Source organism: Acipenser ruthenus, chromosome 59, assembly GCF_902713425.1.
Source record: "Acipenser ruthenus chromosome 59, fAciRut3.2 maternal haplotype, whole genome shotgun sequence".
In the NCBI taxonomy this organism is placed as follows: domain Eukaryota; kingdom Metazoa; phylum Chordata; class Actinopteri; order Acipenseriformes; family Acipenseridae; genus Acipenser; species Acipenser ruthenus.
In genome coordinates this window covers 1,650,093-1,670,226 of record NC_081247.1, presented here as the reverse complement: position 1 = coordinate 1,670,226, position 20,134 = coordinate 1,650,093, and the positions used below count along the sequence as shown (strand labels likewise).

At 45.2% G+C, this 20,134-nt stretch overlaps 1 protein-coding gene across 1 annotated transcript in view; it reads right to left on the bottom strand.

The window, feature by feature from the left end:
* The window catches only part of LOC131725009 (Fc receptor-like protein 3), a 141,893-nt gene that overhangs the window by 107,232 nt on the left and 14,527 nt on the right, over nucleotides 1–20,134 (bottom strand). Inside the window, exons 3-5 of the mRNA XM_059018308.1 lie at nucleotides 11,538–11,816; nucleotides 5,325–5,618; nucleotides 2,595–2,870 (exon numbers count right to left, since the gene is read on the bottom strand). Coding sequence (XP_058874291.1) covers nucleotides 2,595–2,870; nucleotides 5,325–5,618; nucleotides 11,538–11,816 — 849 coding nt within the window. The remainder of the gene's footprint in view (nucleotides 1–2,594; nucleotides 2,871–5,324; nucleotides 5,619–11,537; nucleotides 11,817–20,134) is intronic.

Here is a 20,134-nt window from a genome sequence, read left to right as displayed (position 1 = left end):
TGGTATTAATACTTGTACTGTGATTCTTGAAATGTATTTTTGGTTTACGAAGGTAAGTCACCCTGGGTAAGGGTGTCTGCTAAGAAATAAATAATAATAATCTCTCTTGGTTTCTCTCTCCCCTCCTCTGTATAGATCACAGTCTTCTTTCTTTCTCTCTCTATATATAGATCTGACTGTCTATTACTCTATTTTTCTCTCACTCCCCGTGGTAAGGATAGCATCACAGCAAAGGCTGCAGCTGGAAAGAGAGACTCAGAGGCTAGATAGCTGCAGTAAAGCGCTAATGTGCATGTTTAATTACAAATAACACAGTTACAAACACTAAACAAAACACATTAACAAAACAAAAAGGCACAAGGGCCAGAACAAAAGGTCTACAAAACGTACAGCACAGCACAGCACAGCACAGCACAGCCCAGCACAGCACCTTTACCTCTATCACCAACATTAATTCTAACACTAACACCCGTGATTACCCTTTTTATACACCTGTGACTGGAGCCTAACTAATCATCATTTATTCAATTGACAGCTCCAGCCACATTCCCACGTGTGTTCTGGCAGGGAATTTAACCCTTTCCCTGCCAATGCAATACCCCCCCCCCCCCACTGCTCTGGCAGGGCTTTCACCGTGCAACATTCCCTCACCCCCCTCTGTATGGATTTTACAATCTATCTCTATCTCTCCCCTCTCTGTTTAGACCTCTGTATTTATCTGCCGCTCACTCTCCCTCTGTACAGATTTCACTTTCTCTCTCTCTCTAATCCTCCTCTGTATACAGTATTGCTCTCTCTCCATTCCCCCTCTCTTTTTATCTCAGCTATACACCTTGTATTACATCATGTATATAGTGGTTTTTGGTGTAATAGCTGAGTCGTGTGTCTTTTTCTTTACACCTCGCTGGTATTGCCCTTTTGATGTTTTTATCTCACTTTCAGACCAAATCAATGTCTTGACTTTGTTATTGTTCGCTCTTTTACAAACCAGATTATTTCTGCCAATTACTCTTCTTTATCAAGTTCATGACTGTTGTCTCTTAAATAAAGGTTCAAGGTTCAGCAAGGGATTCCCCCTGCTAGTAATGGTAGCTGGTAGCCCTCTAAATGGGTCTCTGATTCTCTGGCAGGTCAGGGGACAGACAGATCAGCATGGCAGTGGTTGCTATGCTGCTGGGGTGAAGTCACCTGGAGCTCAGGCTTCCTGCACATCTTCATGTCGTGTGAAGGTCTTTTCAAATCAAGCCTAAACTTACACCTCGACATTCAGTTGTGTCCATAATAAAATGTGTTCTTATTTTTGATTTTTTTACCCTATATGAAAAGTATTACCGTATTAAAACACTTTTTTCTTCCTAAATAAAGACATGCCATTTACATTGTGAATACTTAATTCTGAGCACAGCACAGCCCCGAGAGAGAGAGAGAGGTCTGACAGTTGAAAGGTCACAGTAAAGCGTATAAAAAAACAGGGTTTAAAAAGACATGAGCAAAAAAAAATTCTTAACAACAGACTGAGGTGAATATCATGATAAACTGCTAGTTAAAAGGAAAAAAAATGTAAGTATTAATTTCATGAAATAGTGCAACACTAAACTCTTTCAATGCTACAAGGCTAACAAATCCCCTGGTCCAGACGGCATATACCCAAGAGTGCGTAAAGAAACCAGGGAGCCTGGCAAAGACTTTTCACAAATCAATCAAGACAGGGGAAGTCCAGCTGACTGGCACTTTGCAATTGTAATAACAATATTTAAAAAGGGAGATATGGAGGAACCAGGAAACTACAGACCCATCAGCCTCACCTCTATAACATGTAAAATCAATCACTAGAGGGAAACTAGGAGTGTAGCAGCATCGTGGGACAGAGCCAACATGGATTCACAATTGAAAATCTGCAGACAACACAAAGCTTGGGGGAGTGGCCAACATGCTTTCAGCTACTGCGAAAATCCAAAACGATGTAGAGCAGATACAGAAATGGGCAGAACCGTAGCAAATTAAATTGAATGTCACAGTTTTACACGGTAGTCACATACAATTAGGATCAAAATCAATTAAGGTTATGAGGGGGTTGTACACTGCACCAGTGGGACAGCGGTTAGAATGCTGTGTTCAGTTCTGGTCACCACATTATCAAAACTGTGGCCCGGGAGAGAATTCAACAGAGAGGAACCAGACTAGGATCACGCTGCAAATATGGATTGAAGGAACTGAATTTATTTAGAAGAATCAGGGGGCATTTGATTGAGGTGTATAAGATCTTAAAAAGGCGCTGGCATAGTTAACCTGAACCAATACTTTAAGCGCAGTACAGAAACCAGGACCAGAGGACACAAGATAATTTTTTCTGATAATTTAAAACAGTTTTTCAGTATGGAATGAAGCACAAAGATGACAAGTATTTATATTATCATAATTTGCAATTTAACTTTTTATTTCTAATACACCAAGAGCAAACCTAAAAGGAAGCCATTATGTGTTAAATGCATAAGCAGAGAATTACAAAAAAAACATGTTACCTACCTATCTAACCTACCAGAGTGCATTATTCTACACTGTGGTTAAATATTACTTTAATGAAAATGACTTACTGGACACAGTTAGGTTGACAGCATTACTGCGCTCCTGTCCAGACTCACACCAGTAAACTCCACTATGGGAATTCTGAGCGTTACTGATTGTACAGCTGTGCCCATCTCTCCTGCTGTATTGCTTACTGCACCCTGCCTTTTCACGTCCATCTCTGTACTGTTTAAACCTCCAGCCAGCAGAGCACCCCTCCACCTCACACCTCAGGGTGACTGTCTCTCCTGTGAATATCTGTGCCCAGGCAGGCTGCAGGGTCAGGACAGCCTTGGGATGAACATCTGAAACAGAGAATAGAATAGGATTAGGGGAAAAAGTTTTTAAATTCTGAAGGAGGAGATAGTATCTAGTCTCCTCTCCAGTAGTATTTCTGAAGTGATTACAATCTCCTTTTAGAGGCTCGCTAGCTTCACCAAATCTAAACATCAAATGAAAAGTGCAGCCTGCGCTTTCAGCTTCTGAGAGGCTGTTTTAGTGGAGTAATTCAATGTTGTGTGACTCCAGAAATGAAACAAATAACAAAAAGAAGTTATAGGAGGCTGTGTGGTCCAGTGCTTTAAGAAACAGACTTATAACCGGAAGATCCCTGGTTCAATTCCCACCTCAGCCACTGACTCATTGTGTGACCCTGAGCAAGTCACTTAACCTCCTTGTCCTTTTGGGTGAGATGTTGTTTTGACTCTGCAGCTGATGCATAGTTCACACACCCTAATCTCGTATCTTGTAAAGCGCTTTGTGATGGTGGTCTACTATGAAAGGTGTGATATAAAGATTATTAATATTATTACAAAACAGAATACTTGAGGATCCACTCTGAACACGGCTAAAGACATAATTCTGAGCACAAACATTATACGTATCTGTGATCAAATGATTATGTTAAAATGTATTTTTCTGATTAGTGAGTTGAGTATCTCAGCTGAACTACTCCATTACTAAGGTCTGGAGAGGTTACAGATCAAGCAAGACTTCCTGAAGGGATCAATTCTCCTTACAAAAATGGAATGTTTGGATGCTGCATGCTGATTGGCTGTTGAGGAATTTGAACCGTGCAGATATACAGTATAGTACAAAGCATGGTGGAACTTATTTTTGCCTAAGCACAGTTTGATCAATAAAGTATCAATACACGACATATTAAACTTGCAATAAATACACACTGGTGTGAGAGGTCTTTTAAAGTTTTTGTTCTAAATTAGTGACATTCCTTTCGTAACATTTGATTTTTTCAGAGGCATGACAGAATTACAAGAAAAACCTCTATTGAAAAAAAAGCAAGAGACACAAAGATCTAACAAGTCAACAACTTAACGAAATCAAAGAAAACAACAAAAAACAACTGCTTGTCCAGCTGGTGTTTTTATTGATTGAATTAAACAAAGATAAATGGTAATCGACTTAAAAACAGTTTCTGTTGAAAATTTAAACGGTCTGTTATGAGAATTCTACGCTTCAGTGTGTAATTTGGTTGGTTAAGAGAACTCCATTTCTAGCTTTGTTGGCCTCCGCGTGGGTCTCAATCACTATGCAAACAGCACTGACATAAACCACAATGTTAGCCCTAAATCAAGCATTTAAAAATGGCAATAATTAATTTTTTATCGATAATTAAAAGATATAGAAAAGGAGGCAAAGACACCGCAGTTCTCTAAAACCAATGGGAGTAAATCACCTCATTTCAATGATGTCTCGCTCATTGCTGGAAAAAATAAATGGGCAGCAGTGTGCAGTAGTGGTGAGGGCTCTGGACTCTTGACCGGGGGGTCATGGGTTCAATTCCAGGTCGGGGACAGTGCTGCTATACCCTTGAGCAAGGTACTTTACCTAGATTGCTCCAGTAAAAACCCAACTGTATAAATGGGTAATTGTATGTAAAAATAATGTGATATCTTGTAACAATTGTACGTCGCCCTGGATAAGGGCGTCTGTTAAGAAATAAATAATAATAATCTATTGAAACCTCCAGTTTACAACAAATAGAACCTTATTTGAGACAGTATATGTTCTCCAAAGTGGAAGGATATATAATAAAATTGTTCAATTTTTTGAAAAAATTTAAAAAATGTGTTTGGTTTAAAAAAATATATATACTGTGTCCGTTTTTATAAGCGGGATAACACACACCAGGGCCTGTGCGTTGTGTTGCATTAACCCAACTACAGACATATTTTAATGCAACACAACGCACGTCCTGTCATGTGCTTTTATTATCCATTACATTATCTATCACATATGACTAATATTCTGTTCTCCATCACATGTGGGCATTAGTTTGTTCTATAGCATATTAGCTATAGTCTATTCTACAGCTGTCCTGACTGGAGAAAATGAAATATTGCACATGTGACGGACAGTGGCTAACCTGCTGAAAGGGATTTTTATTTAGGTGTAGAGGGATGATTACAGTACATTAAAGACCTTAAAAACAAATAGTTTTCCAAAGTCTACATTAGTTTCTAACCCCGTTCAGTTAGATCTGTATATATCTTTGGGTAAACCAAAGGATGCACATTAATACAACCTATTCAAAAAGCTTTAACTCAAGAGTATTAACTCATTGATAGATTCAATAAAGTGGAATTGGAATTAATTAAATTAAACAGAATGCTTCATATTCACAATCTGGGTTAATAAAATCATTAGAAAAATGTATAACTGCCTGTTGAAATATGAAAACACTCATATGGTCAGTGTAACTGTCTGTGAAGAGGCTGCATTAAGCTGAGTAAACTCACCAGACACAGTTAATATTACTTTTTCACTGAGATGTGAGTAGAGTGGCTGATCTCCTCTTTGTCCTCGACAGCAGTACTGGCCCTGGTCAGATACAGCAGCTGCAGTGATTGTGTAGCTGTCACAAGTTATACTGCAGCCAGCAGTCTGGAGCACTGGAGTGTCCTCACTGTCTTTGTACCAGAGATATTTCCAGCCAGCAGAACCCCCCTCAACCCCACACCTCAGAGTGACTGTCTCCCCAGTGCATATCTCTGGGAATGGAGGCTCCAGGGTGAGTGTAGTCTGGGGCAGCTCTGTAGAAATATAAAGATTATATAATTAGTGTGCACCTTTCCCTTTCAGAGCATCAGTAGCAACACCTAAATCAAGTAAAGACTAGCTGAGAGACCAACACCAACTGTTTTTTTTTATTATTATTATAAAATTTGACCCACCTAGAAACTTTAAATCCAACAGCTTTTCAATAGAGTTCCAGACTTTTGTTGTATGCCAGTGTCACAAAGACGGCCAGAGTGGGTTGCGTCAGACCAGAAAGGAATTCAAACACAGACAGGGGTGGTTGTGATGAGCTGAGTGCAATGGCTGCACTCAGCGTTTATTAACAAATAAAAGGTTTGTAAACAGCACAAAACAGGACACGGCACTTGCGCCAAAATAAACAGACATACAAAAACGCACTAAACACAAACGGTGCACGGAGACAAACAAACACGGTGAGTACACACACTTATCTTTTCTTTTAATGATTTTAACTCTCCTCTCTCTCTCTCCCGTTCTCCTCTTCCGAACACCTAACTCCGACTGAGTGAAAATGTGCATCTATATATACTGTTGTGCTGGGATTCAATTACTAATTAATTATTCACTTGAATCCCAGCACGTGAATTAATTCTGTGCAACCCCGTGCTCACATATTACATTTAACCAGCACGTGAAGTGATTTGTGCCCTCCTCGTGCCTAAATATAATTATACACTTTAAACACACGTGAAACACAGACCCGTTTATATCCCATGTACCAATCTATACACCAACATTAACACACGCACGCAACACACAACACACAATATGCACACAGGGGCGGGGCACATTGCCACATATACCCCCCCCTGTGCAAAGCACACATGGCCTCAACGGCCACCTCCCCCCTTAAAAATCCAGCAGTCCAGGACAAAGTCTCGGGCTGGGAAGGGAGGCTTCAGTGGGCCCATGGCTGGCCATGCTGTCAGCACCCCTGCCGACAGCTCCCAGACTGACTCCTTCAGCCGGGGCAGTCCTGGCAGCGGAAAGGCTGCTTGGGGGATGGTCTGATGACCTCCCCTCTTCTTCGTGGCCGGCAGCTCCCTCTTCCGGGGCTCCGGCCACAGTCTCTTCTGCAGCACAAGTGCTGCAGTGGGAGCAGGTGTCCGGACCTCCCCCACGATCTCCGGCAGCGAAACTGCTGCAGTGGGAGCAGGTCTCCAGACCTCCCCCACGATCTCCGGCAGCGAAACTGCTGCAGTGGGAGCAGGTCTCCAGACCTCCCCCACGATCTCCGGCAGCGAAACTGCTGCAGTGGGAGCAGGTCTCCTGACCTCCCCCACGATCTCCGGCAGCGAAACTGCTGCAGTGGGAGCAGGTCTCCTGACCTCCCCCACTTTCTTCGTGGCCGGCAGCTCCCCTTGGTGGGGTTCCGGCCACAGTACTTGGCCGGATGCGGCGCGGCTGGCAACCCCAGGCGATGCCAGACAGGCATCCTTGGGTGAAGCGTGGCAGGGAGTCAGGACCAGCCGGGGTGCGGATGTTGGCCCTCTTCTCGGCCTCTGCGGCCAGGCGGTTCTTCCCCATGTTTCCCTCAGCAGCCTATACAAGGGCTGCTGATGGCCGCCAGCTTCAAGTCCTGGTCTTTCTGGTGAAGGGAGAGGCAGCTCCTGCTTCTCTCCCCCTGATGGTGATGGAGGCAGAGGCAGCTCCCGCTCCTCTCCTCGTGATGGTGGGGAAAGTGATACCAGCAGGCATTCATCCTCTGCTGGTGGGGGAAGTGATACCAGCAGGTATTCATCCTCTGCTGGTGGGGGAAGTGATACCAGCAGGCATTCATCCTCTGCTGGTGGGGGAAGTGATACCAGCAGGCATTCTCCCTCTGCTGGTGGAGGTGGAACCAGCAGGCATTTTCCCTCTGCTGGTGGCTTGGGTCCCAGGGCTGTGGAAGCCCCGACTTGCCTCCCTTTGGGCTGTGGACGTACCGACTCCTCCCTTTTGGGCTGTGGACGCACCGACTCCTCCCTTTTGGGCTGTGGACGCACCGACTCCTCCCTTTTGGGCTGTGGACGCACCGACTCCCCCCTCTTGGGCTGTGGACGTTCGGGCTCCCCCCACTCAGGCGTAGGACGTTCGGGCTCCTCCCACTCAGGCGTAGGACGTTCGGGCTCCTCCCACTCAGGCGTAGGATGTTCGGGCTCCTTCCACTCAGGCGTAGGACGTTCAGGCTCCTTCCGCTTGGGCTGTGGACGCTCAGGCTCCTCCCGTTTGGGCTGTGGACGCTCAGGCTCCTCCCATTTGGGCTGTGGACGCTCAGGCTCCTCCCATTTGGGCTGTGGACGCTCAGGCTCCTCCCGCTCGGGCTGTGGACGCTCAGGCTCCTCCCGCTTGGGCTGTGGACGCTCAGGCTCCTCCCGCTTGGGCTGTGGACGCTCGGGCTCCTCCCGCTCGGGCTGTGGACGCTCGGGCTCCTCCCGCTCGGGCTGTGGACGCTCGGGCTCCTCCCGCTCGGGCTGTGGACGCTCAGGCTCCTCCCGCTTGGGCTGTGGACGCTCAGGCTCCTCCCGCTTGGGCTGTGGACGCTCAGGCTCCTCCCGCTTGGGCTGTGGACGCTCAGGCTCCTCCCCATAAATGCGGAAGGGACAGTGGGCGAACAGGTGATCCTGGTCGCAGAGGAGGCACCCCGGCGATGGCTTGTTACATCGCCGTGGATGCCTGGCCCTTAGGCGGCACTCCTCCTCCCTGTCCTTCACCTCTTTATCTGTCTCTGCCTCCCGCTTGGGCTGTGGAGGCAAAACCAGCAGGCATTCACCCTCTGCTGGTGGAGATGGGGACAGCAGGTACTCACCCTCTGCTGGTGGAGATGGGGACAGCAGGCATTCACCCTCTGCTGGTGGGCCTGCTACCTGGGCTGCTGTTCCGTTTATCGTTGCCTCCAGGTAGCTGAGGACAAACTCCACACCTTCCTCCAAGGTGTTTGGGGTGTGTTCCTCCTGATATGCCTCCCATCTCTCACTGTCCATCATCCACAGGGCCCGGACGACTATGGGTAGAGCCTGGGCCTCCAGCCCAGCATTCTCCAGGAACCAGCCCCGCAGTTTGATGGCGTCTTCTGCCATAATATATATATATATATATATATTTTTTTTTAAACAAAACCCCTCCTGTTCTGATGCTTGGAGGCGCGGCTATCCCACGATGACACCACGTGTCATAAAGACGGCCAGAGTGGGTTGCGTCAGACCAGAAAGGAATTCAAACACAGACAGGGGTGGTTGTGATGAGCTGAGTGCAATGGCTGCACTCAGCGTTTATTAACAAATAAAAGGTTTGTAAACAGCACAAAACAGGACACGGCACTTGCGCCAAAATAAACAGACATACAAAAACGCACTAAACACAAACGGTGCACGGAGACAAACAAACACGGTGAGTACACACACTTATCTTTTCTTTTAATGATTTTAACTCTCCTCTCTCTCTCTCCCGTTCTCCTCTTCCGAACACCTAACTCCGACTGAGTGAAAATGTGCATCTATATATACTGTTGTGCTGGGATTCAATTACTAATTAATTATTCACTTGAATCCCAGCACGTGAATTAATTCTGTGCAACCCCGTGCTCACATATTACATTTAACCAGCACGTGAAGTGATTTGTGCCCTCCTCGTGCCTAAATATAATTATACACTTTAAACACACGTGAAACACAGACCCGTTTATATCCCGTGTACCAATCTATACACCAACATTAACACACGCACGCAACACACAACACACAATATGCACACAGGGGCGGGGCACATTGCCACAGCCAGTTTGTTTTATTTATTTCTGAAGTTATTGCAGTAACCACGGGATCACACAGTTCTCTCTTTCTTTATCTCTGTTTGACTCACACAGCTACCAAAACATTTACAAGCAATGGAGGCTCCTTAGAGGAGGCAAGGGAGGCAGAGTCTTCTCAACTTAACAAATAAACAAATTATATATATATAACTTTAACCACCCCAGAAGTGGTATATATCATCGGAACCGCACGCCCCGAATTGGTTTATACTGCTTGAATGTCCAGATTTTTTCTTTAAGTTCATTAACCAGCCCATGCTGTATTTTTTTTTGGGTGTGTGTTTTTAAATCTTTGTTTTTTTCTATTTCATTTAGCTCTTCCTCATCTACTGTTATGTGTTTACTCTTGCTGGTCTACTTATTTTATTTATTTATTTATTTTTCAGATGGACTGCTGTCTTCACTCAGAAAGTTGGTGTTGTACCAGTTATGTGGCGTTTCATCCCCAAATATATTAAAGGAAATAGGTGAAGTGCCACTCATTTTTGGCTGTGGTTTTGTAACTAATAACAAATAAAATGTCAGTTTGTCATGGAATTTAGAATGCAGTGGTGCGTAGTGATTTATTCAGTGTGAAGCGGCTCATTAGTATGCAAGCCGTGCTATACGCTATATATACACACGGTCATGTGATGCTGTTTAACCAATCAGAGGTTGTTATTTTTCCAAGCCGTGTTTATATATATATATATATATATATATATATATATATATATATATATATATATATATATATATATATATATATATATATTTTAGCTCATATATATTATACCATTATAATATAATCATTTTCAATAAAATTAAATACCATTAGTGGCTAAAATGTAAAAAAAAAAAAATTAAACCTAAGCTCAAGATTCAATATTCCTAAATGACAGGAATTCTGGCTGCTGAGAGACACGTGCTTACAGTACTAGCAGTGCCTTCCTTCTCCCATTAAACACAGTGTTAGCAGTGGCAGATCACGTGATCTGAGCACGGGTTTTAATTGGAGGAGTTACCCGACCCACATCCTCCCGCCCCCTCTTGGCTAAAAAACTAAACAAAACGTTGTTGGTTGTTGCTATGGTAACTTAAGACGAGACGCAAAGTACTGTGTGTTTTTTTCACTGTAAGCAAAGTAACAGCCAGAAAATATAGTAACAGCCTTTCAGAATGTCAAAAAGGACTTTTACAACTGGAAAACACTCAGCTAAAAGGCTTAGAAATGTAAAGTTGCAAGTAAGTCAGTTAGCTCCCTGTTGTAGGTATCTTTTTTTTTTTTTTTTTTTTTTACATTAATAACTGATGACAAATACAGAGAAACAAAAAACAATAATTTGTTTTGTTGTAGTGGAAAAAGAAAAAATGAAGTGTTTCTTTAACTTCTACAACCCGTTTTTAAAGTTAATAATATATTTTTTCAATACAATTCAATAAAAAACGGACTCTTACTCAAATGCAGACAAACTCAAACCGAATGGAAGAAACAGAAGCCTGTACTAGAGTTACACTTTTGTGTTGTTCGCTGCACCTGCGGTGTACATAAGTTCAATTAAATCAACTTAATTACATTTTTTACAACGGTAAAAACTGAAATCAGAAAATAATAAAACTGATGTCACTGGGTCCAAACTTATTTATGAGTCTGTTTTTACTTTGACTCCCTGTCAATGTTAATTTGTGATGTTAAAGCTGGAAATCATGTTAGAAATCACATTAAAAATCTCAATTCTGTAAGGCTAATAATACTGAACAAGAGATTACTGATGACCATAGAATGCTTTGGGTAAGGGGAAAAATAGATACCTTGCACATTATGTGAAGAAAAGTTTTAAAATCCCCCCCCCCCCCCTCCCCTGTACTTGTGCCTCCCCTGTACTTGTGCCTCTCCTGTACTTGTGCCTCCCCTGTACTTGTGCCTCCACTGACTCAGAGGTCACCAGAAGCCACTGTTTACAAGAGCAACTAATAATGTCAATGGGCACACCAGCAATGGCATTAAACTAAAACAATGGCATATCCAGGTTGCAATAAAAGAGGAAGTAAAATCTGAATATGTTAAATCTAAACCACAGGGACACCCATCATTTTTTTTCATTATAAATCTTTAACCCCTCTGCAGTCTAAAATGACTCACCTTTCAGAGAAAGCCTCACAGAATCACTCCTTTTCTTCAGCCCCGTCCCTGCTGCCTCCACCTCACACTGGTAGCTCCCTGTGTCTCTCAGCTCTGCTGCTGGGATTGAATGCTGATCCTGTGATCCAGCTCCTCTCAGATCCCCATTGTCTTTGATATAGCGGTACTGGAGCCGGGTGCCCCATTTATCTATCTGAACCCCACACTGCAGAGTCACAGCCTCTCCCTCCCACACTGGACTCACAGGGGTGAATGTCAGAATGGGTTTCCTAAACAGCTCTGGAGAAACACAAGAAAATACAATCATACATACAGTACATGAACTAAAACAGAGTCAAAAAAAGAGTTTAGTATGGATTTGGTGAATAAGGTCCTCTATCGGGTTGCTAAACAGCTCTGTGGAAACACACAAACTGTAGTCAAGTGTGGTTTCTGGTATGTGGCGTTTTCAACAAATATGTATTTGTTCACAATTTCACTATTTAATCTTGGTAATGTTTATAATGCATATTTATATTTTAGTTTGTTTAGTTGGTAATATACTGTATGATTGCACTTGTGTGTGGTGTGCACTGCTGCACTGCACTGTTATTCTTAATTGATTGCCTAATTGACTATTAAGTGGTTTAAAATAGTTTAAAATTGTCTTGATTGTTATCCTACATAAACCGGCTGTGTCCAATCACTGGAATAGAGGAGACTTTGCAGAGTGGTTTGGTTTGGTCATGCAGTTGGCGGCTCTGCGGATTTGACCCAGATAGTTTCTTCCCTGTTCGAATCGAGAGTTTGGAGACTGACTGTAATTGTTTCCAGTCTGAATTGGCTTAGTACTTGATATTGATGCTTTGTCAGAGGACAAAATTAGCTGACAACTGTTTACTGCTAGTTGATTGCCACACATCCACAAGTTTTAGAGTGAAGTATTGACATCTCATTTTATTTCTCTCTCTCTCTCTCTCTCTCTCTCTCTCTCTCTCTCTCTCTCTCATTTTGTATACAGGGCTTTAAACAGGAAAGTAAATATCTGTGCAGTAGTGAACTTTGGGTGGATTTGTGGACCTACCCAGTTGAGCCCTTGTTCAATATTTGGTGTTGCTAGTTGCCTGATATTAATTAGACTAACTTAATACTGGTTTGGTGTTGCCTATGATTGTCTATGCTACCTAAATTGCCTGCCTAAATGATATACTGTAATAGAGATTTGAGAGTGTATTTATTTGTCTAACTGCTTTGGTGTTGCTAATTCTATATTTCAATCCCAGCCATTTAAATTAAACATATCATTGTAGATCTAGTTATTGTATTTAAGGTTAATTATAGAGTTGGCATAGTAAGTGTGTATGAAATGCTTTCTGGATAGCCTTCCCATTAGTAAGACTTGATTATTGCAATGCTTTATTTGCTGGACTTCCACATCACGTCTTATCACATTTACAGCTTGTTCAAAATGCAGCAGCGAGGGTTCTGACTAGAACGAAAACACGGGCTCCTATAACTCCTGTGTTGGCCCCATTGCACTGGCTTCCAATACATTTTAGAACTGATTTTAAAATCTTACTATTAACTTATAAAGCACTGAATGGCTTAGCACCAGAGTACCTAAGAGAGATTCTGTCCTCATATAAACCTCTGCGCACTTTAATGCCGGGAGCACTAGAGCGCACACTGTGGACCAGTGTTTGTGTTTGTGTATGTGTTACGTGTGGGTGAACTGAAACGGGACTGTTATTATTCCGGGGCAAACCCATGGATTATAAATAAGCAATACATGCCGCTGTATTGCTTCATTAACATTGTTATTGTTTACTGCTGGTATCAGGCATTGGATTATACCATTAAACCATTGCACCTGGACTGTTGTTGTTTGTCTGATTATTGATTACCTGCACCTGCACACTGTTAACCACTTTGCCACACCTTCTGCAATTTGAGTTATTGATTTTGTTAGAGGGTGCTTATCAAAGATGATGGAGATTTTAGTGGCAGAGCTTAAAATGGCAAACATTTGTATGGGATGGCTTGTGTTTTGTTTTTCAGGTGATTATGGCACAAGAAGAGAAGGTGATGCCTCTTGATATGGTGGGACAGAAGACTCTACTTCTCTAGATTGTAACAGACTGAAGACCACAGAAAAAGATATTGAGAAGTATGGTACTGTAGGACTGTGGCAGGCTGGCTGGGCGGTGACGTCACAGCAGAAGAAGGAAGGTAAACACACACCAGGCAAGTACTGCAGTTAAAGGCGGTGCCGTTTTTATTCAGCAAAAATAAATCAAATATTTTAACAAAAAGAAACTGTGCTCACAGAGCAAAATAAAAATGTAAATAAAACAAATCACGAACACAAAAGATACGAAACACAGGTCAGGCTGAGCTGTAACCTTCACTGATCCTGTATCTTTTTAGTGTCGTTTTTGTCTCGTTTTTGTCTCCTCGCTCTCTCCACTCTCGCTCCTCATACACCCACCCTGAACATGGAGAGCTGCAGGCTTTTTATATCGTGGCCGAGGGGTTTAACTAGTTAGTAATTATCCTATTACCCCTCGGCCACAATCTGCATTAATAATAATAATAATAATAATAATAAGACTATTACTGCAACAACTAAAACAAATGCAAAACAATACCATACACTGCACTGGGGAGGAGGGTACCCCGTTCTCAAAATAAACAAATACATTTAATCAGCCTCCCACCCTTCTTCATGGTGGCAGCTCCCCTCCGTGGGGCTCTGACCACACGATCTCCGGCCACAAAAGTGCGGCTGGGGGAGCTGGTCTCCTGACCTCTCCCCCCTTCTTCGTGGCCGGCAGCTCCCCTTTGCGGGGCTCTGACCACAGTTCCTCCTGCCGCGAAAGTGCGGCTGGGGGAGCTGGTCTCCTGACCTCCCCCCCTTTCTTCATGGCCGGCCGCTCCCCTTCATGGTGCTCCGGCCACAGTGCTTCCTGCAACGAAAATGCGGCTGGGGGAGCTGGTCTCCTGACCTCCCCCCCTTTCTTCATGGCCGGCAGCTCCCCTTCATGGGGTCCAGCCACAGTGTAGCGACCCCAGGCGAAGCAGAGCCCCCGGCGACCCCAGGCGAAACAGGGCCCTCAACGACCCCAGGCGAAGCAGGACCCTCGACGACCCCAGGCGACGGCAGCAGCAGCGGACCCTCGGGAGGCGACGGCGGCAGCAGCGGACCCTCGGGAGGCGACAGCGGCAGCAGCAGACCCTCGGGAGGCGAACTCGGGAAGGGAGCCCCTGGCCATGGAGGCAGCAGTGGGAGATCCACTTCTCCCTCGTACCCTGTAACTGGGGCGGAGCAGCAGGCAGCCCCAGGCGATGCGGAGCAGCAGGCAGCCCCAGACGATGCGGAGCAGCAGGCAGCCCCAAGCGATGCAGAGCAGCAGGCAGCCCCAGGCGATGCAGAGCAAGCATCCTTGGGCGGTGCGAGGCAGGCATCCCTGGGCGGTGCGAGGCAGGCATCCCTGGGCGGTGCGAGGCAGGCATCCCTGAGTGGTGCAAGACAGGCATCCCTGAGTGGTGCGAGGCTGGCATCCCCGGGCGATGGCAAACTGGCATCCCCAGGCGATGCACGACAGGGCGGCAGCGGTCCCTCAGGAGGCGACGACGGCAGCGGACCCTCAGGAGGCGATTGCAGGAGGGGAGCCAGGACCAGCAGTGGTGCTGGGGTTGGCCGCCTTCTCAGCCGCGGTGACCCGGACGTTTTCCCCCTTGCTCTTTTTAGCAGCCTGTGCAAGGCAGCTGCGGACCGCCAGCCTCCTGTTCCGGTCCATCCTGTCTTGAAGGGAGAGGCAGCTCCTGCTCCTCTCCCACGGGTGGTGGTGGTGGAAGCAGAGGCAGCTCCTGCTGCTCTGCTCCTGGCGAAGGCGGCAGGGGCTCCTCCCCTTCTGGCTGTGAAGGCGGCAGGGGCGCCTCCCCTTCTGGCTGCGAAGGCGACAGAGGCGCCTCCCCTTCTGGCGGCAGGGGCTCCTCCCCTTCTGGCTGCGAAGGCAGCAGGGGCTCCTCCCCTTCTGGCTGCGAAGGTGGCAGGGGCTCCTCCCCTTCTGACTGCGAAGGCGGCAGGGGCTCCTCCCCTTCTGGCTGCAGCGGTGGAACCAGCAGGCATGCTCCCTCTGCTTGTGGCGGCGATGGAGGCGGAACCAGCAGGCATGCTCCCTCTGCTGGTGGCGGTGATGGAGATGGAACCAGCAGGTACTCTCCCTCTGCTGGTGGAGGTGGAAGCGGCAAGTCGTCCTCCCATGGATGTGGAGGTGGAACCAGCAGGAACTCACCTTCTGCTGGCGGAGGTGGGAGCGACACACAGTCCTCCCAGGGCGGTGGAGGTGGAACCAGCAGGAACTCTCCCTCTGCTGGTGGAGGTGGGAGCGACAGAAAGAAAGTTAAGGAATTTGTAACAGTGTAGCTTGGAAATAAATTGGGGGGGGGTTGGCGACCGGCCCTCCCCTCCCGAATTCCTGAGCCTGGAAAAGGCTTCTGAATATATAAGATCTAGGAAGCATGGAGGCACCTACTTCTCAGGGTCAGCTGTTGCAAAAATTAATAATTCTAATTAAGGGAGAAGTTGGTCTTTGTTTCAATGAATTTGAATTTTACAAAAAGCAGGCGTAACATCTTAAAACTGCAACTCTGCTTTAGACATCAAGCAGCGAATAAGTCAGGAAAGAAGAGAGCAACGGACAACAGCCTAACCTATTAGCTCTGCACAATATTCAAAACAAACACCCCATCATTTGGTTATTTTTCATTCTAGAAAAACAAATAAAGAGAGACGGATCGAAAGATGGGAGGGAGCATCAACGAGACAAGGTTGGAGTCTGGTGGGAAAAAGCTCGGCTGGTAACAAACACCAAACAAAGGGGGTCAGTACGCAGTGTGACCGAGAGGGCGAGGTTACTGGGCCATCCAGGGCAGAGGCTACTCCAGCCCCTCTCAACATACCTGACATGTGGAACTGAAGCGTGGACCTAGTGTGGGACCAAACAAACGATCCCACACTGGTGCACACTTGGGAGGCAGGTCTGGTCTATTGAAGGTAAGGATGTTGAAGCCGCTGGGCGGCTACTATATCCACATTTCATTATAAAAGGGTAATTATTATATAGGGTGAACTCACAGGACAGCCTGTAATACAATTAATGATTCCCCAGTCTTATCGGACCGAGGTCATGAGGCTTGCGCATGATATCCCTTTTTCGGGACACCTTGGAGTCGATAAAACTAGGTAATGCATATTGGCCCGATTTTATTGGGTAGGACTTTATAAGGATGTGTCAAAATATGTAGCAACATGCCCAGATTACCAGCGAGTAGTGTCGGGTTGAGTGTGCCCCTTTGGTCCCATTGCCAATCATTTCCACCCCCTTTAAACGCATTGCGATGAACATAATAGGTGCTTTGCTACCTTCTGATTCCGGGTATATGCATATATTAGTGGTGGTAGATTATGCAGCGCGATACCCGGAAACAATTCCACTGAGATCAACTAGTGCATCTGCGACAGCCAAAGAACCAGTGCAAATCATATCGAGTGTAGGGATCCCCAAAGAGATATTGACTGATCATGGAATGAATTTATTGTCTCAAGGGTTACAACAAGTATACAAAATACTAGAAATACGTCCCATCTGAACCTCTGTTTATCATCTACGAACGGACGGTTATGGGAACATTTTAATCAGCCTTAAAGCAGATGCTTTAAGTTGTGGTTCAAGAGCAAAAACATTGGGTAACGCTTCTTCCTTACCTCCTTTTTGCAGAGTTCGACAGGGTTCTCCCCCTTCGAGCTCTTGTACAGCCAACAGCCTTGCGGCATACTCGATCTAGTAAGAGAGGGGTGGAAAGAGCATAAAGGCTCGCCCAAAAACGTAGTGAAGCATGTGCTCCTTCTTAGAGATCGCCTGGATTTGGTCGGCCGATTGGCTCAGGACAATCTCAAATCGGCTCAGCAATGGCAACAGCAGCATTACAATAAAAATTCCGACCTTTTGACCAGGAGACAAAGTACCGTTGCTCCTTCCCACGTTGGAATCGAAACTGTGTGCTAAATTTCAGGGGCCATATGAGGTGATGCGGGTTATAGGAAAGGTAAATTATGAAATTCGGCAGCTCGATCGCCGGAATGAACGTGAAATTTATCACATCAATTTATTGAAGTTCTGGCAGGCAAGGGAGCCCTTATTTATAGCCTCAGACGAGGTAGAGGATGATTTAGGACCTTGTATAGAGGCCCCTAGCACCAGAGACATTCCGATGGGGGAACAGTTACTCCCAGATCAGCAAAGAGAACTGCGCAAGTTAATTGAGGATTTCAAGGATGTTTTTTTCTGACTTGCCTGGTAGAACTAACCTCGTTGAATATGCTATTATCACTACCCCAGGGTGATTGAGCCTTCCAGGAGTGAGTGGTGCATTCCAATTGTGATAGTGGCCAAAAAGGATGGCACCAACCGCTTCCGCGTTGATTTCCGTAAGGTAAACGCTATTGCCAAGTTCGATGGCTACCCCATGCCTCGGGTTAATGAGCTTCTCGACAGACTGGGAATGGCGAGGTCCATCTCAACTTTGGACCTGACGAATGGATACTGGCATATCCCATTAACCCGCAGTTCCAGAGAGAAAACTGCATTTTCTACTCCTAATGATCTGTTCCATTTCATAACCATGATGTTTGGGCTACATGGTGCGCCATATTTGGGATTTATTATGGGAAAAGGGTGGGTGAAACCCGTAGCCACCAAAGTCCAGGCTTTGATGAATGCGGCAATCCCCAAAACCAAGTCCCAGGTGAGGTCTCTATTGGGGTTGGTCAGTTATTACCAAAGATTTATCCCTGATTATGCCACAGCGGTCAACCCCTTAGTAAACCTCACTAGAAAGTGAGCACCAAATTTAATTAAATGGTCAGGAGAATGTCAGGGGCGTTTGATGTTATTAAGCAGAGACTTTGCCAGGCCCCTACCCTTATTACACCAGATTTTAACAAACGATTCATCCTTCACATAGATGCTTCGGATGTTGGTCTGGGGGCAGTCTTGTCCCAAAAGGTAGATGTAGTAGAACACCCCATCCTGTACCTCAGTAAAAAGATACTCCCCTTAGTCGAAAAGGAGTGTTTGGCCATTAAATGGGCTACTCACACCTTATGATATTAACTACTGGGACATTCATTCAATCCTTCATGTATCACATGATACAATGTGCGGTGAAAGACCACCAAAATGCTACCTGCTGGGACACTCATTTGATCTTGTCACAGACCACACCCCACTCAGGTGGTTAAGTACAATGAAGGACAGCAATGCCCGGATAACTCGGTGGTATCTGGCGTTGCAGCCCTTCATGTACCATATGGTACACCGTGCAGGGAAAGACAGATTATTTATCCCAGGAGGGGGGAGTAATGGGAAAAGTAGATTCAGCCGAGTGTTCCTTCGGCTCCACTCTGAGCGGTGGGATATGTGACAGAGAAAGAATGAATCTTGGCTATAAATCTCCCTCCCGACCTGTGAGGACGCTGTGTAAAGGGAACAGTGTGCCCTGGACTGGATGGTTTGGCAATTCATTCCAGGGAAAGGAGGAAATCAGCCCTCTAGAAAGGGGGCGGAGTCACAATACACCAAGTCATCACCCCAGATGGGAGGCGATGTGGCAATCACGGATTGGAGGAAAAGCGATTGAACTCGCTAACCTAGGGGATGTGACTGACGGTATAAAAGGGGATGTGACAAAGCGAACTGTTCCTTTGTTAAGGTTGCGAACGGAGCACTGAATAGCCATAAAAGACCATGAGTGTTTTGTATTTGTTTTGTGTTGCTAACTGCTTGTGATTTATAATTATTAGACAGCTGAAACACTTGGGAGCTGTCGCTGTTAAGACAGCATTCAACCCGGATTACAATACTGCACTGGTCACTTGTTATTGTGTATTCACTGGAGCACCGTGAAAAGGACTCGGAGCTGTGTCTGTACATTATTATTATTATTTCGGGACTGAAACCCTGTATTGTTTAGCTGTGCAAGTACACATTGCTGTGTATGCCAGCACCATTATTTATCAGCCAGAGGAGCCAAATAAAGCACTCGTTAACCGTGAACATTGTTTGGACTGTTTCTGTTGTGCACTGCATCACCTCTATACCTGCACACTACAAACCACTTTGCCACAGAGCCGCTATTCGGTTCAAGTTGACTCACATAGATAATGTAACATTGTGTAGATCAGCCACATTGTTTTTTGTATAGGAGTATAGTATAGAGCCAGCATAAGATCTGGACAACTTTATGTCTATTGCAGGCAAATTGAATACATAATAAAACAAAATCCCAAATATTTGAGTAATAAAATAAGAACCACTTATTGATAAGGGGCAATAAAAATAAAGAAATCAATGTAATTTGAAGCTATTTGCTCTTTGATATTAGTCCTTCATATTTTTAGCAGTGTAATTGGGTCACTATTATCTGTTAGACATTTACAGCAGAATATGAGTGGGAACAAAAGCTATAATATTCAGATCGTTAGTATTTTATTTCTTGACAGGGCAAAAACATGCTTTGAAAAATATTTTTTCCAGCTCAATGTTAGAATATTT